General features: G+C 39.7%; 1 protein-coding gene across 5 annotated transcripts in view; it reads left to right on the top strand.

Annotated features, from left to right (window-relative positions):
- The window catches only part of igf2bp3 (insulin-like growth factor 2 mRNA binding protein 3), a 117,838-nt gene that overhangs the window by 21,895 nt on the left and 76,960 nt on the right, over nt 1-18,983 (top strand). For all 5 annotated transcript variants that reach the window (XM_048558670.2, XM_048558659.1, XM_048558698.1 and 2 more), the window contains one exon: nt 17,579-17,627. In XM_048558670.2, the coding sequence (XP_048414627.1) occupies nt 17,579-17,627 (49 nt within the window). The remainder of the gene's footprint in view (nt 1-17,578; nt 17,628-18,983) is intronic.

Raw genomic sequence — 18,983 nt, 5'->3', positions numbered from 1 at the left:
TACACCTTGTTATCTTAGTAGGAACTGCAGACATTGGAGAATCTATCTAGGAAGAGAAAAGGGCTCCTTTTTAAGGTCAACAAGGTTGCCCATGTGTGGAACTGCAGGAGATGAAGATACTAAATGAATATTTTACATCAGTGTTTCGCATGGAGAAGGATATGGAGCTTAGAGAACTTGGAGGAATAAATAATGATATTTTAAAGTGTCCATGTTACAGAGGATTTGGTGCTGAATGTCTTAAAAGGCATAAAACTGAACAAGTCCCCAGGACCAGATCAGGTGTATCCCAGAGCTTTGCAGGAAGGTAAGGAAGTGATGAGATATTTGCTTGCTGAGATATTTGTCTCATTGGTAGCCACTGGTGAGGTGCTGAAAGGCTGGAGGTTGATGAATGTGGTGTCATTACTTAAGTGTGGTAAATTTAAAATGAGGGAATTAGATGGCTGGGTAAGTTGTTGGAGGGGCATCTGAGGGAGAGGATTTACATGCATTTGGAAAAGCAAAGAGCGATCGGGGATAGTCAACATAACTTTATGCTTGGGAAATCATGGCTCAAGAACTTGAGGTTTTTGAAGAAGTGACAAAGAACGTTGAAAGCAAGAGGTGGACATGGTCAAACACTTAGAACCTTAGTCTAGATAGACTTAAGTCTGCTTTGTAAACTAGCTAGATCACAGAACCTGGGGGAGCTAGCCATTTGTAAGCGAATTGGCTTAAAGTTAGGAGACAGGGTGTGCTAGAGGGTAGTTTTTCAGACTGGAGGCCTGTGACCAGTGGTGTGCTACGAGGATCAGTGCTGGGTCCACTGCTTTTTGTCACCTCTGTATTCATATTGAAATCTGAGGTATGGTTAGCAGTACTTGTTCACCTTGATAATGTCCTTGGGAGTCTTGTTGAACAGAGACCCTGGGTGTAGGTTCATAGTTGCTTTGAAGTTGGAGTTGCAGGTAAATAAAGTAGTGAAGAAGGCGTTTGGTATGCTTGCCTTTATCGGCCAGTGGATTGAGTTTAGGAGTTGGGAGGTCATGTTGCATTTGTACAGGACATTGGTTAGGTCACTATTGGAGTATCGCTTTCAATTCTGATCTCCCTGATATAGCAAAGATATTGTGAAACTTGAAAGGGCTCAAAAGATATGCAGGGATGTGGTGGGGTTTGAGCTGTGGAGAGAGAAGGATTACATTTGAGGCTATTTTCCTTTGAGTGTTGGAGGCTAACGACTGACCTTGTATAAACTTCTTCTGTAATCACAAAGGGCATGAATAAGGTAAATAGATGAGGTCTTTCCCCTGGGTAGCGGAGTCCAAAAGTAGAGAGCATAGATTTTAAGGTGAGAGGAAAAATTTGGAAAGGGTCTATGTGGCAACTTTTTCCCCCACAGAAGGTTGTGTGTGTGTGTGTGTGTGTGTGTGTATAGAATGAGCTGCTACAGGAAGTGGTGCAGGCTGCTACAAGTACAACATTTAAAAGGCATCTGAATGGGTATATGAATAGGAAGGGTTTACAGGGATATGGGCCAAATGCTGGTAAATGGAACTGGATTTATTTAGGATATCTGGTCAGTATGAATGTATTGGACTGAAGGATCTGCTTCCATGTTGTGTAATTCTGACTCTCTGTGGTTCTTGTGGCAGAACCAGGAGGCTGAGGGTCAAGTCCTGCCTGCCCCAGATGTGTGTAGTAATATCACTGAACAGATCGATTTGGAGCATATCGGAAGCCGTTCAAAGAGGTCTACCAGAGCTGAAATGAATCCGAGATAATAGGATAATTTTTTTTCTGATGGGTGTAGGCTGAAATTTCACCTTCCCTGCTCCTCTGCTGCTTGGTCTGCTGTGCTCATCCAGCTGTACACCTTGTTATCTCTGAAATGAATCAGTTGTCTTTGAGGAATGGTTGGTTTTTGACTGAGTTTTTTTTTTACTCTCCACTGATATCTTAGAAGGCTGAGGGGTTTACTTGATTGAAATATAAATGCTTTGCTTTGAAGTGTATACTACAAAAGCCAAATATGTAGGACTGACCGTTGTGTGGGGTCTGCCTGAAACCCAGATGATATATCCTTTTGTTACTTCTAGATTTGATAATTCCATTAGTCTCTTAGTGGACTCTCTCTTTCTCTTTCTTTTCAAGCTTTCAAAAGCTTAAAGAACTACTTCAGATTTTTTGCTTGTATGTTAAATCTGAATTTCTTGAACAGATCCAACTTTTTTTGTTTTATCTTGGTGTGCTGAAGGCACAACCATCAGAACTCTAAGCTTTGGAATTCCATCTCGCTAGTTTTACTTTGGCTTTTAGAACAGTTTGTTTTTTAAAAGCTAATTAATTGACAAAATATTGGACATCACCTAATGTGGTGTTTGCTTTGATTTTATTATGTTCTTGTGAAGTTCCTTTTAATGCTCCACAGCACTTACATAGGGCGGTGAATACCCTATTTGGAGTCATTGCATCTTTTTTCAAATTTTCATCTGTTCATTCTAAAGTCTCTCAGTGATTACTTGGTAGCTGAATATACTCAATAGGTTAATTTTTTTTTAAGCCACTAATGGAATCGAGGGATGTAAAATTAGTGAGGAAGGTAGAATTGATGTGCAAGTTCAACTAGATCCTGTGGAAATGATTTGGGTCAACTAGCCTACCACTACTCCTCACTACTTTATTCCTGTTTCTGCCTTGTATAACTTCATAATACTGCCTTAACAAGTATCACAGCATGGTTGTTGCAAATAATTAGTGTTTTGTGCCATTTGACATTAGTCTGGGTGCTGCACTTGTCAGTGTGCCAAATTATTTCCAATGATTTGTGATCATTTTCCACAGTGAATAGCTTGCCAAACAAATGCATGTAGAATTGTGATACTGAACACCAGAATAAGAGGTTTATACCATGCGATGCATGCTGTTAGCCCTTCCTGTGACAGTGATGTCCAAGATGGTGGTCGGTCTTGGATTGTAGTTGGGTAAGATAGCAGTTTCTGTTTACCATGTTTGTTTGATCTGAACACTGGTGGCCCTCATGCCATCAACTGGTACATCTTTGATTTGCAATGTTTATTAACAGTAATGCCTTATTGGAAGGATTTTGGCATGTCTGGCACTAAGAATTTTAAAAGAAAATCTGAGGCATCTCCTGCAGATTTATACCTTGGGGCTAGTCTTGTTTTCCATTTTGTTTTGATTTTTGCATGACTTGAAATAGATCCCAGAACACAGTTGGTCTGAGGTATATTTATCTGACTACTTGCTGTTGAAGACCAGTCCTTCACAATGATATGCATCCACCAGTGAATCTGGATTTGGTTGTGCTCATCTTCTGAAGTTGCAGCAGTTGATAGAACCATCAACATTGTACAAAACATTCTTGGATGTATATGTAATTCTGTTTGTGTACTGTTGAAACAGATCTTGACTAATGACCGAAAGAGAATCTCTGGAAGCAATATTTTTCAAATTATGTTCTGAAAATTGTGATTTCTTCACTTTTTTCTTGATAATGTGAACCAACCAATATTCAGTTTTGAAAATCATTTTAGCTCTGAGTTTGGGTTTCAATTCTTTGTTTTGAAAATGTGAGCACCCTTTTTTAGAGAAGGATTTAGTCATCTGGGTCCAAATGCACCCTGATTTGTGCCATTTCTCTTCACTCTCAAAACTACATCAGCCTCTGTTTCTCTTTGTTACAAGGCTTCACTTTTTGGAAGTTGGTTAATGGAATTGCATCTTGTGAGGTGCAATTCCATTTCACTTTGTTCAAATCTAACATGGCATCGAAGCTATTTGGGAATATTTTGCTGGAAATCCTGGACCAATTTGATAATCTTATTCTTGATCTGTTGTGTTACAGTTGGTATCTTGTAAGTGGTTACACTGTTTTAATTTAGTTGACACTGGTTGTCATTACTGCATCCATCAGATAAAATGTTTCAATACAGAATTGTCACAGCTACATTTTATCGTATCGATGTAATAAATGGGTGTTCCAACTACATGCAGTTCACTTTACTGTTGTCAATTTGTACCTGGATCATTTGGAGTCCATGTCACGTTCTTCAGAATATTTGTATTTGCTCCCTTGTTGTCTTTGGTCTTGGGTATGTTTGCCAGTTTTCTTCACCTACAGCATTGGCATTGGCATCAGCATTCACGGCCAAATAGGGCTGGGCAACAACTAGTGCTCCCTTGCTACTCTGCATTGAGCAGACCATGTGGAAAGCCTACATATTTTCTTATTGAAAGTTCATCCTTTCTGATCATTGCCCTTTTCTAGTCTTGCTGCTGACCTAATATATGCACATGATTTGTGCAGGGCTCTGCTGCACTTGCGGATAACGCTGCCTGTATGTGTTTTCTGCTTGGTTGCATCCTACTGTTGCCTTTCATTGTATCTTTAGAACCAGATTTTCTATTTGCACAGGTGAGCCCAGTGTCTGTTTGCACCAAATGAATTGTGAAGATCTTGAAACACCAAATAGCTTCAAGGTGGGTACAATAGACTGCATGTCCTATACAGTTTGCTTTTTTATGGCTGTCTGGCAGCAATGCTGTTAAGTGCACCTAACGTATGCTAATGTTCTTGATTTTTAATGGCTACAATGGCTTCCTATTTTCTGCTAGTCTTAAGTGTGAACTTTTGAAAACAACAAAAATCTTTTGTAAGAAAAGATAAGCACTGTGTAGCTATAACCAGTTGTTATCCACTTTGGGCAACTGAGCTGTGGTTGGTGGGGGGGTGGCGGGGGGGTGGTGAGCAGTGGCAGTAGCAATCAGTCCATGCTCTTGTTATGGCACCTGCCAACAAACTGACCAATTGATTCTAGTGGCAAGATGTCAGCTGTAGATGGCTAAATTCCAAAATGCACTTTTTAAAGGTATATCCTATAATTTAGTGGGATTTCTGAAGCGTTGAATGTGTCAGCTGTCATCTCCAATTGTCTTTGAAATTCTGTACTTGAAGTTTTTTAGTGGCTAAATCTAAAAGGCATAGGCCTACCCTTGGTTTTTAAAAAAAAATCCTAAATTTGGATAAGACATCTATGACATGACAATTTCTAGCAAGACATGGAACTACCTTTTTGATAGCATTTGACAAATGCTGAGGTAATCGGTGAGGAGATTTATAGCAGTCCTGCAACAATGTGCCTTTTTTTCCCAAATGTTTGGGGATTGGTTTAACTCTGACTGGATGGCTGTTTGCAAAGCAGTGTGGTGCCAACAGGAGACTTGTGGTTTTTTTTTCTTCTCTCTCCGTTCCTCTCTTCCCCCCCCCCCCCCCCCCCCCCCCCCCCCCCCCACACTGGCCTGAAGTTACCATGGTGGATTCTGTCTCAACCGCTCCCTTTTCCTGAGGTGTGGTGGCCTTCAGGATAAATCAACGCCATTTGTCTTTTTTTTGAAAACTAATGAAAGAACAGCCCACTCACTCTCTCATTCTAATTCTACAGTTCCAGGAGGAAGTGTGCACTGTGAATGGAGCCCCATGACACCAGAAGTGTCAATGACTTAATGTCCAAAAATGGGCAAATGTTTTTGTTTAGTGCTGTAACTTAAAACAAAACTGAACTATTTCAAGCTTTTCAATTAGCTGGTGAAGCTTGTTACATGCACATTAATCAGTTTATCACTCCTTTTGAATGATCGATTTTAAGCTTCATGCCAATTCGCCTACCTACCCACCACTCTCAAACATCCATTTGCACAAATTGCTTGTCTAATTGGTAGATATGCAGATTATATAACAGGTTTAGTTGACTTGAATCTCATACAGGTTTATTTAACAACTGCTGATTACAACTTGCCTAGTCACTATCTGTATGCCCCTGTGTCACCGTCACCACCACCATCACCACGAATTCTCCTTCGAACATTCTGCACTGGGCTGTCCAGCAGTTGATCACTATTTAGTGCTTGCTTGCAGATCTAGTACTAGAAGCAAAATAACTTCTTTAAAACCATAAAATGGCGTGTCCATTGCAAAGTAACCATGATCTATCGGCACAAAAATTGAGACCCTACAGCACCTCTTTTCATTCTCTTCCTCCAACTGGGGTTCAGAACTTGCTTGGCAGTTGGACATGCTCTCTTAGCTTTGTTGCGTTGAGTTTTAATCTTTCATTACCCATTTTATAATCTCCTAGGTGTCAGATTTAAGTAATCTGGCAAATCTGATCTCCGAGGAGGCTGGTGTATGATGAATATGAGGCTTACCTCCTGTATGGTGTCTGTGCTTGCATCCTGCACTTGTCACAATCATTTCAACTTTCCACCAACCCGATTTGGACTAGTTTGAGGTTTGAAATTTGACTGACTGTCCACAGAAGGAGTGCACAATGTTCCTTTTTAATTTTGGAGATTAATTTTATCCTAGCCAGTTTGAATTTCCTTTGAACACTACTACATCAGGAGAATGATCGGCTTTGGCTATGTTCCCCTGTGGCCTTTCTGCTAAATGAGGCTTCACCCTCATTTCCTTCTCAGCAAAAGCTGTTTGCCTCTGTATACAGTTCGTTTTGTGTTCCCATGCCTGGCTTGATCTGCAGGTGACTTGCATCTAAAATCCTTAAAATGCTACAACTGTGGTATAAATAGGAGACGCCAGGTGTTTTTTTTTGTGTGGCTGACTCGAGTTTTCATAGCTTTTTCATTTCAACATGTTCTTGTGTCCAGTTGTGTTCTCATGCTTTTTGTCAACCAGACAGCCATCTTAATTTTTTCCCTTTTTGTTTTAAAATTCATGTTAGTCTATGAAAGACATCTGGTATCATGATCAAATAATGCAAGTTAAAAACTGATGGCCCACACTTTATTGCTATTGTGAAAAAGCAGCTTCTACATTAAACAGATCTTTGTTCTTAACAATAGCAAGTTTTTTTTAATTTCAAAAATGGGCATTAAGATTTTGCATTTACTCAAATCGTGGACTGAATTGCTCATGAATCCCCTGGTCTAATTATTTCCCACTTCTACTGGAGACTTTCTTTGCTTCCTGTATGTGGTTCTGGTACCCCATATGAAATCCATGTGTCTCTTCAATCCTCCACATACCAAACAGTCTTTCAGTGGTTGACTGCTATGCTTCATATGCTTATTATAAGTGTCTTTTTTTTAGTTTACCCTTTTCTTTTGGGAACCAGAAATAGCAGCAGCACAAGTGATATGAAGGGTCAGATACCAACAAGCAATCAATAAATTAATGTGCCAAAAGTGGCAGGGACCAGCTTGTTTTTGGTTTTGTTTGTTTTAAGGGAAATTAAGAGTTAAACTTTTTTGTTTTTATCAAAAGGTAATAAGTGGTGGTGAGCTGCTTTCTTGCTTTCTCGTACTGCTGCAATCCAGTTGTAGGTCGATTTTTAATATCAATTAAGGAGTTATAGGGTTTTCACCTAGTGCCATTTGTTCAGTATCACTGTATTTCCCCATCAGGAGGATGAATGATTTGGAGGGGAACTTGCAAGTTGTCATCTTCCTATTTACCAAGTTGCCTTTGTCCTTGCAGGCTGTGCTGGGTGGCAGCTTTGGAAGGTGATGGCCAAGGAGATCTTTTGATAGCAGTGCTTATTATCTACAAGATCTACTAACAAGTGTTGGTGATGAAGGGAGTGAATGTTCATGAATGTGGTTACCAGTGTTTCTCTCTAAATGTGCTCCCAGGCCTGCTGAATTTCTTCACTTTTTTTTTGTTTCCAGCTTCTTGTATTAACAGGTCTACTCTTGTTACATTTGTACGTCAGTCAATGTTGTGTGTAATTAAGTGCTTGAGTTGCAGGCATGAATGAATTACTACTTTGTGTTCACAATTTTTTTTATAAAAGAATGGCTTAATCAAGACCGGGTTCTAATGAAAAAGGTAAAAGCAGAGTTGAACATACAAGTTGTTAGTTTCAGTACTGAAACTATTTGGCTTGATGAGGAGGAGTGACAATTTTGTATGGGGTGTTCTAGAAATCAAAAGCATGGAAAAGAGAAGAATAAATTCCAAAAAGTGAATCAAAAAGAATATCAAGATAAATGAAATCACCTGATTATTACTATAACTGAGAAAAATGATCAGTGTGTCTCCAGTCCAGTTAGGAAGGAAACCTGGTCAAATGAATTGCCACAGTGGAAAATCATCTAATAGTCACCACAACTTAGTACTAATTAGATTTAGAATAATTGGAAACAAACCAGAAACTAATAAGTTGGGGGGGGTGGGTGGAGGAGAGGGGAGAGAAGTGCAATTGTTCACTTCATCTACACTGGCACTTCAATTTTTAAAGTGGATTGTGGAAGAGTTTAATTCAAGATTTAAAGGCAGAATGTAGTAATAAAAGTATTGTAGAAGAGTAAGTTAGCCCAAATTGGACATGTTCCATTTGAAAGAAAAGATCTATGAAGAAACTAAAAGTTACATACTGAAGAGAGCAGAATTCCTGGTCGTTTAATAGCCAGGAAGACAGTACAGGAAGGCTTTGGAATGGTGATTATGGAGTCAAAGGGAGTTGGTGAGAAGATTAGGCACATGCCTTTTAAAGGCTTTATCATGAAAGTAGCTGAATCAAAGCTCTAGGTACAACGCTATTTGCAAAACTTCATTTTAGAAATGAGAGCTGAGCTTGGAAGCTTTTCCTTGGTAGTTTGGGCACCCAACTCCCCAACTGAAAACCAGAGCAAATTCCACAGGTTGTAAACACTGTTCAGCAGAAAGTCTAAAACTTAAGCAGGTGACTTCCAGAAACCAAGTCCAACACTTGGCTGAAACTATGTCAGTGCTCAAATTTTATTTCTTTAAAAGTTCCAGTGTCCTTTTTAAAATGGGTCTGTTTCTATAACACTTGAAGGGCTGTAGAAAATTGATTTTGAAAAGTCAAGAACTAAAAGACGATTAAATGAGACCTTCAGAACAGTGATTTGCCGGGGAAATGGTTAAAATTTTTAAGGGACCGAAGGAAGACCTTTTAAGTAAGGTAGAGGACTGAGCTAGAGAATTAAGTACTTTGGAATCATCATTTTCTTTTATGAAGACAGATGCAATTTGCAGGAATTGAGATTTCTTTTGGGCGAAATCTATCTTCATACCTGTGATCGCCTAACAGGACATTTGAGATTTTCTCAGGCTGCACTTTCCTAGGCAGATGACTAGTGTCACCGAATCAGGGATCACATGTTCTGGAACTGTGCGTATTGGATTGTTGTGAAATGCTGCTAATTTAGGCAGCCTAACTGTATTCACATACCCACAGCAGGATAGGTCTGGCAGCTGCTGTTCCGAGCAGTGGTAACTGTCTCTTCTGAGAGTGCTAGGAAGAAGTTATTTGACTTTCCCTGTAGACATCTGGATCCTGGACTCTTGCAGCTATGTCACAAACAAAATAGCACAAGTGATAATCACCTTCCTATTTATTGAGCAGTACCAGCCTCTGATTTAAGCCAGGGAGCAGTTTTTTGAATTATGTGCACTTGACACTTCACTCCTACCAGTACCTCCAGCAAAGAGCAGAAATGATGTATACCTGAAAAACTTCTCTAACCATTGCCAGAATTAATTAACTTCCAAGACAGATGTTTGGCTCCAAATCCCCATACAAGCAAATTGGGAGGAAAAAAACAAAAAATGCATATGGGTCATCCCTTTTTCTTGGGGGTGGGGTGAAACCAACCAGCATTTTCATTTGCAGACAAGTAACACTCAGCCAGATTAAAATGGATGCCAATCAACTTGGGCAACCATATCATCCAAAGCTTTTAACTTGAGGAATATTCAAAGCTGCAAGTCTTCCAGTTCAGGCTCCCCTCCCATTAATTTAATTTTCTTTTGAAAACTATATTTTTCAATTGTTTTTGACTGTGGACTGAAATGGGCAAGGGACTGTCCGACCGACTGTCCGACCGACTGTCCGACCGACTGTCCGACCGACTGTCCGACCGACTGTCCGACCGACTGTCCGACCGACTGTCCGACCGACTGTCCGACCGACTGTCCGACCGACTGTCCGACCGACTGTCCGACCGACTGTCCGACCGACTGTCCGACCGACTGTCCGACCGACTGTCCGACCGACTGTCCGACCGACTGTCCGACCGACTGTCCGACCGACTGTCCGACCGACTGTCCGACCGACTGTCCGACCGACTGTCCGACCGACTGTCCGACCGACTGTCCGACCGACTGTCCGACCGACTGTCCGACCGACTGTCCGACCGACTGTCCGACCGACTGTCCGACCGACTGTCCGACCGACTGTCCGACCGGCCATGCTAAATTGCCCATTATGTTCAGGAATACGTGGATTAGGTGGGTTATGCGGGGGTCAGGGATGGGCTGCAGCAAGGGTTAGTGTGGACTTGTTGGGCTGAAGGGCCTGTTTCCACACTATATAGGGATTTTACAATCAACTTCAATGATTGTTGCCATTTTTAAAAGTCAAGTTACCTCACACTTGCTGTAAGTGGTTTTTCCACAGTTAGTTCGAGGTGTGGTGAAAATTTAGTTTGGGATGAGCTGGAGGAGGGCCTGTGTATAAATGGAAATTTGGTCATCAGCAAGTCGCCGATTGGGCTGTGAAATAGTGACTAGTTGTTAGCAGGCAGGAGGCCTTTGTTATCAATCTGACCAGCTTCCAGGTCACACAGCAGCATGCTGGTGTGCATGTTCAGGGCAGACCTCTTAAAGGGAAGATGTTTTCCTCTACAGTAAAGAGTATCTTAAGCCATTTTGCTTCCCCTTACTGGATGCTGTAAGCTTGACTTTTTAAATTGGTATGAAATGTTTTTATAGATTTTAAAAACCTGTTACCTCGTGACTCTTGCAAATAGGTAAAAGTGCCTTGAAGGAAAAAGCAGGATCGTGATCGCAAAAGGACTATCGCAGCAAATCCCTGCGGACTGGAACTACTGAGCTGCCTCAGTCTTTCCCTCTTCCCACAACACTGACTTTCTTTAAACCATCTCATCTGCCTGTGTCTGTAGAGTGCAAAGTTTTTATGTGGGGTAGAGTGGATTGTTGATGGCTCAAAAATAGATTCCTGTTTATATATCCTAAGATGCTGCTTGGCCTGCTGTATTCATTCAGCTCCACACTTTGTTATCTCACATTTAAACAATTATTTTTAATAGCACTCCAAGGTGAGAAACCTGATCCATGCTTCAGCACCTTGGGCCTAAAAGACGGGTTGGAGAATTTTGGGTACTTCCTATAAAATTTAACTTGTGGGATCATTTGGGACACCATAGGGTTTGGTTTCTCTTCAGCACGCTACTCCAATGAAAGATAATCGTCTGCGAATCTCTCCTGATATTTAGAGCTGTGGTCTTAACTGTACCTTTTGCTTCCTGAGTTGGTGACATGATGGGTTAAGATTGGCGCTCTCAATGCTGTTACTTGTGACTTCAATCACTCTTTTTCTTTTTCTCACTGATCCCTTCTCATTTGTAATGTTCAGTTCAGTTTTTGAATCTGGTACATTGTTCAGTTGTGGCTCAATTTATTTTAAGTTTAACCATCCTTCTGGATGCATCTTTCCGTACATCAGAATTGTCACTAGATGACTGCTGGAGAGCTGGCTACTGTGCTTGTAATTGGTGGTTCTGAACACAGCTCTGTCATGAGGATTGCTTCTCGGTCTGCAGCTTGTATTTTCTTCTATGCTTTTAACTTAATTCTCTGTGTGTGTCTCTGTGTGTGTGTGTCTCTCCCATCTGAGTACTCCCAACTCGGACGAGTGCAACTCCAACAATACCTGAGTAGCTTGACACCATCTGTGACACAATCTGTGTTATTTGACACTGTATTCACAAACATTCACTCTCTTCACCACCAGCACTTGCTGGCAGTGCTTACTATCTACAAGATGCACAAGAGAGCTATCAAAGATCCTTGGTCATCACTTTCCAAAGCTGCCACCCACTATAGTCTAGAAGGACAAGGGCAACTTGGTATATGGGAAGATGACCACCTGCAAGTTCCCCTCCAAATCATTCATCCTCCTGATATGGAAAAGTATTGCCATTTGTTCAGTATCACTTAGTCAAAACCCTAGAACTGCTTTTAATTGATATTAAATCTACACATAGCTGGATTGCAATAGTTCAAGAAAGCAGCTCACCACCACCTTTTAGGGAAACTGGGAGATGTTCAAAAAAAAATGGTTCAGCCAGTGAGAGCTGCATCCCCTTAGGAAAACAGTTTTAGAATGGAAGACAACAAGTTCTGTTCTTTTTTTAAGTAATTCCTCAGTTTCTTTTAAGTTTTTAAGCAATAGTCTAATGTATAGAAGCATGACATAACATGCAAGTTCATGTGTAGTTTAGCTTTGGCTGTGCAGACCAGGTTTGTTCCTTTTGCTAAAGGGCTTCAATTAATCTGACCCTGTACTGAAAAGAGACTTAGTGAACAAACCACCAACTCTCTTTTAAATCTACGGACATGTGATAATGAAGCATGATCCAGGTCTATTGAGACTGAAATCCTGAGGCTTTCAGAGATAGCAGGATAGCAATTTCTGAAGTGTCCAGACCCAAAATGTCAGCTTTCCTATTCCTCTGGTACTGCCTGATCTGCTGCGTTCATCCAACTCTACACATTGTTACCGCAGGATTTCAAATGTGTTTTGGTAGAGCTGTTTCAGTTTTTTTTTGCTAAGAACTCCGTTCTCTTAAGTCTGCCATTGTTGAAGTTGAAGGAAAACTGTTGATTTTGTGATATTTTTTGTTAGTATTTCATTCAAGCGATTTTGCAAAATATTTTGTTTCAAAGTTGTCTCTATGATCTCTAAGATGGTGTTGGCATAATAGGTTAAAGTAAAAGAGGAAACATCAAAGGACTTCCCAAGCTGGCAATAAGAAATAAAAGCAGAAAACTCCTGGAAGTGTTCGTGAGGTTGCATCTGTGGATCTTGTACATCTTGTAACTTATTCCTCTGAACAGAAGAATACTCCAGATGCTTAACATTGAGAGGTTTTGCTTTTTGCAATACCGTCATTAAAAATGCTTTGCAAAGTAGGAAGTATAATAGTGCAAAAGCCAAAACAGGTTTCGGGTGTGTGGGTAGGTAGAGACAAATTGGCAGAACAAGCTCCACTGTCCCAGGACCCTGATAAAAGTGAAATTCAAAATAACACCAAGGATGATGAGCAGCTCACCAGTGCAGTGTGCTGATGGGGCGTTGCTAACTTTAAGCACCAAGCAACATGTATCACTCCCAATTACATAATTATCACTTTTTGAAAGGGTAATAGATGGATTTAGTGGTTTACAGTTTGAAAGTCAGTGTTATGATGAGATCATTGCCAAATGCTGAACCAAGGGATGAATGTTATTTCCTAAATTTGATTTGAACTTTAATGGAACATTGTATAAGTAAAGGAAGTGAAACAGACATGAAAATGGGGTTCGAATAAAGAATCAAGAGCATTGAAATTGCACTGAATTAGAATGTTGGCATCATTGTTACAGACAAAACAAAATTGTTTTGGTCTGGTTAGTAGTGACAAGTTTAAATTTGGTTTTATTTTCTAGATGAGCTGGAGAGGTTTCAGATTTACATGGATGTTACTAGGAATGGACGGTTTGAATATAAAGAGGATGGATAGGCTGGGATGACTTTTCCTGGAGCTTGAGAGGTTTACAAAATGCTGAGAGTATAGATAAGGTGATTGGCAGGTGTCTTTCCCTCAGGTGTGGGTTTTCAAGATTGAGGGTAAGAGCAGAAAAATTTTAAAAAGGCATGAGGGGAAATTTGTTTTGGTGTTTGGTTTGTGTGAACTGAACTTTGAGAGGAAGTAGTGCATGTAGGTACAGTTACAATGTTTAGTAGACATTTAGATTAGTACATGACTTAGAAATGTTTGGAGGGATATGGGCGAATGGGACTAGTTTAGTTTTGGGATAAAAGTTGGTTTGTTGTATCAAAGAGCCTGTTTCCATGCTCTGATTCTGATTTAATTCCACTCCCATATCCTGCCTCCCGGTTTTTTTTAAAATTATTTCTCTTGCCCCTTTCCCCAAGGGGCCTTTGTACAGTTGAGCATCTCACTTCCTTTTTGGATTTTTAGAATAGACACTTAATGAAGCCCTGGTCTGTTTTTTAAACTGCTTACCTTCAATTTTTTGTCTTCTGAAAGTTCCCCAGTCCTTTTGGTTTACCCTAATCTCTTCTACTTTGTTTGTTTGTTTTTGTTTTTATTTTGTTTTTTTTTTCTTTCAATCACCAGACTATCCTTCTCTTCCCCATGGCTAACCATGGTCAGTTATCATCAAGTCCCTATCCACGTATATTGTTTTCTTTTGATTCTCAGTCATCTTTTCTACTGATCTCCTTTCCCAGTTCATTCTAGCTATCTCTACCTTAACCCTATGAAGTTAGCTTAGGTACAGCTGTTTGAAATCCCTGTTTCTCATGCACAAACTGAATGCTAAATTCAACTCTCATTGTTTCTTGAGGGACCTCTTACTCTAAGGTCATTTTAGTAAAACCTGCCCCATTTGACCAGATCCAAAAAAAGCTTGCTCCGAGGTGAGGTCCAGAACACACATTTGTTCCAGGAAACTGTCCTGAACATGCTTTGATTTCTTCTTCATGGCTTCCTCTCCCTGTTTTTTGTTTTTTTTAATGTTTTGTATGAAGATTGAAGTCATCCGTAGGGTACAGTTTTCTTTTCCCTCCTCATTCTCCCTGCCTGTCGTCTTATTTGCTTTCAGACAAGACAGTTTGACTCTCCTATTTGCCCAATTAAAGAATGTAGCAAAATAAGCTGGTATGACTGTTACATTTTTTTTAATGTGAATTTGATACGTGGTGGAGCTCATTAAGACCATTAGGAAATTCTTGCATCACAGATATCCAAAGGGTAGGGGTTTGGGTATGAGTCATCAAGGACTTTGTTTCTTGAGAAACCCAACAAAGGATATTTGAGAGCTGAGCTGACTAGGCATCCCTTGCAACGCTATCTACTTTGAGTGTCAGAACTGAACTTGACTGCCTAAGTTGCTGCGTTTTGTATATTTGAGAATCAGTAGTTGATCGTTTGGGGTGGGTGTGGCTTGTCATTAGTTGCAGTGCAAAGAACCATTGCTCCCTTGAGTGGTACATTGGCTGTCATTCCAGTGACCATGTGGTCATTTGATGTTGTGATTATATGCAAATCAAATGTGTTTTTTTGTAAATGTGAGTGAATCCATCTTGTGTGAAAAACTTTGCTTTAAACTTTGGTAATTTACCCAACCATTTGGCCAGTTTGTAAACAACTGGTCACAAGATGAGGTGAAACTGGCATTAATAGTGCCATGCTGTGGGCAGCCCATACAGATTTACATTTCCACTGACCTTGCCTAGTAAACTGCTTTATTATTATGGGTGGTGATTTTGCTGGCTTTCTGAAAATCCAGCTGGAATCTTCCTGCCCCAAAATTTTAAGCTAAGACAATTTTATTACTTATTTATGGTGTGTGGCACCCTTTACTTTAGGTTGACCTGTGTAAATGACAGTTTCATATTTGGGGAAGATAGTTGAATTCAACCCATTGATGTAACCAAAATTCATGGCTTTTTGTTTTTGTTCTACTGATTGATTTTTGCTTAATTCACTGTTAATGAGGGAGTCTAAAGTTCTGGACGCTAATCACATGTATTTCTCTCTAGATTCTCTTATTTGTATCTCCAGTCTTCTCAATAGGCCCTGCTTCAGCAGGTTTCATTCTATGCAATATCTGGTTTCAGTGCTAGGATCACCAATATGAGAAAACATCAAACACGTGGCAAAAATGCTGTCAGAGAGTTGATCCTTCTCCTCTTTCAGATATTGACCGACTACTTTTTGTGATGCAAGTAATTGGATTATTGTTAATTTGCAAAATGCTTAATTACTTTCAAGTACTTGTTTCAAAGGTTAACTTGCTGAGTTATTTTAACTGTTTTTAAATGGAGCTTTCAAAATGTGTGTGACTGGAACCTTATTTTGCATTCATTAATACTTCCTAAACCACCTTGGGTCGCAAAATGCAGGATGATCTTTGCTTTTTATGTAGTTCTTCCAGTAGCATTTCATTAAATTTTTTTGAATCGTGGTACATTTGGGGGCGCAATTGTTTCTCCTTTGAGCTTGCATTTGGTTGGATTTTCAGATTTTTTTTTCAAAACCCTAATAAATTAAGGTATTGGAGTTTTTCAGGAAAATAATTGCAATTGGCCTGTTAATGCACTTCTTCAATAAATGGCATCTATGTGAATCTTCCATTTCGAGCTCACGGTGATCCTCGAGTTGCACTGCACATTTAAGGTTTTTAAAAATAATTTCAAGATGAGAATATTCCAAATCGCTTCCTTCTCCCTTTTTTACTTCTAGCAAAATTCTACTCCCTGCTCTTCCTTGTTGCTTCCCTAACACAACACAACTTTCAGTCAAGTACAGCTGAAATTTGAGACTGAATTTGAAGCCAATTCAACCTTTTTGCAATATGGCTTTTAAAAAACATTTTCTCAATGAAACCACCATAAAACTTAACATTTGTGATGCATGTTGATTTTGTCTTGCCGCAGAATAAGGTAAAAATTCTGTGAGCATTGGTATTTAGAGTTTGGGAAACAGATATACAATTTGATAAACAAAAAATTTATGTTGATTTTATGCATTCATGTGCTGCCCTATTGAAGGTACCTATCCCAAACTGGTATCACTAAATTGCACTTTGTGTTGATCAGTTGCAAATGAATCATGAAATGTAGGTTAGTTGATAACAGATATTTCTGCAGGATTATATTAGGTAAGAATCCTTTTTGTTAAATAGCAGTATTAGTATGTAACACTTTACATTGAAAGTAAACGTCATTGATCATCGTCCACTTTTTTGACAGGAATGTAATTGTCTAGAAGTAATGGAAGATTTGGAAATTTTTTGGTTTGAAAATTTTAAATGGTGAAACTGCCTTTTTCTCAATCATAAAAGTAACTCATTCAAGTGATGCACTAGAGTACCTATCACTTCTAATCTTCATGGTTTTTAAACTCCCTCCTCAAATGAGATTGCCTTGGAATTCTGAAGTCAGGGGTAAATGTGTAGGGTGGCAGAGCCCTTGCTAGTTACAAATAATGGCAGCATACTATATTTTCACTTTGCAGTAACAAGTTTCAAGTGTTTTGTGCCCACTTTTTTTTATTTGTTAATCTGAGCACTCACTTCAGATGATCATTTCCATTACTTTCACCTTTTTTAAAAAACAAATTCTACTCCTTAATGTCTCCATCATGGTTTTCACTTGCCTCAATTATTTTCACCAGAGCTGAGTGCTATGGATGAAACTAGATATGGGTTGATTAAATTACTGGCTGTCATAAATTTTGATATTCTTCATTGGGTTACTAGAATGTAGAGAAACTTTGAATCCTAGTGTCGCAGTCTACTTTGAACGTTTCTATCAAACCAGATATCATCTTAAATGGTGATGTGGGCCATTAATGCTACAGTTGGGGGAAGGAAGCATTCACTTCAAGTGCTTAAACACTGCTCATTTTTGAAGATTTTAGTGACTAAAGGGGGAGAAAGAACTAACTTCTGCATTGCTCTATTTCACAAATTATCTATCTATCTTTCTTTCTACAGGAGTCGAAAACTTCAAATCAGGAACATACCCCCTCACTTGCAGTGGGAGGCAAGTATCCCTGTACCGTTTACTTATGCTGTTTACAAAGCAACTTTTCAGTTTCCTTGTTATGCCTACCTTTTTAGTGAGAAAGTACTTTACTATAAAAAGGATACTTACGGATTTAAAGGAAAGTGACCTTGCACCAACTGGAATTTCTCAGAAGGAAATCAAGGATGAACTGTTTTCGGAGAGAATACGGTCATTCCTCTGTATCCATGAGGGTTGATTCCTGAAAAACCCTGTGAACAATAACTTTGCAAGTGTGTGGCTCAATAACTTGTGTTAAAAATAAGGTTGGGTTCCCAGACCCCAAGATTGACTGCCTGTTATTTTTTGGGTTAAAAATAATAAACATTAAAACATATGAAATAAATGTTAATAGAATGAAACATTAATAAAATAAATAACAAATAATTGTCATGTGTTGTAACTGACTTACTTTTTAAAGGCAGTGGGTTCTGTTTTCGAGGGCTGGGTGGTGTTGGAGGTTATGTTGATTACGGGGTGTGGGAAAGGGAGAACGGCAGCTGTGCCTCCATCCCAGCCACTCTTCCTCCAATGGTGTACCCTCCTCCTTTTCCCTCGATCTGGCCAATGTTCTCGAGGCTTTCCTTGACCTGGTTGTCCTCCCAAGCACCAGTGCTCTTGCTTGTGGAGTTTTGAGGGGAAGAGTTAGAACGAAATTGCTGTGTAAGTCAAAATGGTCATGGATGTGTGTTTTTGTTTTGCCTATCAATTTTGGTTACTTTTAGCACAAAGTCATATGGAGGAATGACTTTGTTTGTTTATGGCAAACACCCTTGGCCCAAGAAATGTGAATTAACAAGGATTTCAACTTGGATTATATTGGCATTTTTCAGTTATTGACTGACTCCATCTGAAATTAGTGTGATGTCCCTGCTGCTTGATCGGAGACACAATTACTGTTTGGATGTGTGGGTAAGAGAAGAGTGGTATTGTGGAAAGGAGCAGTTATGTTTCCTGTGGGACCTAGAAGGATGGTTCCTGGGAAGCTAAGCAAGGGATGAGGATGAGACTGTAGGCGTTTTGTGTGCAGTGATGGTCTCTGATCCTCTGTGTGAGACATCCTTTCCCTTGCCTAATGTCAGGAAATCTGTAATTGGGTCACTCCCAATATGGTTCCCAAACCCCAAGGCCCATCCTTCCTTCCTTCATTACCATGGCTTCTTCAGCCACAGCATTCACGTGAGCTGATGAGTGGGTTTGGTATACTCCTTGCTAAGTAGGGTAGTGCAGTTATTCTATACCTGATTCGTCACTTAGGCTTTGAAAAACATTTTATAGTGTCTATTTTGTGACATACTAATTAATAGGAAATGAAAAAAGGCGGAGGATGGAATC

This window comes from Stegostoma tigrinum, chromosome 2 (assembly GCF_030684315.1).
Source record: "Stegostoma tigrinum isolate sSteTig4 chromosome 2, sSteTig4.hap1, whole genome shotgun sequence".
Lineage (NCBI taxonomy): Eukaryota > Metazoa > Chordata > Chondrichthyes > Orectolobiformes > Stegostomatidae > Stegostoma > Stegostoma tigrinum.
Note: the sequence above shows the minus strand (reverse complement) of the source record. Positions and strands in the feature narration are given on the sequence as shown.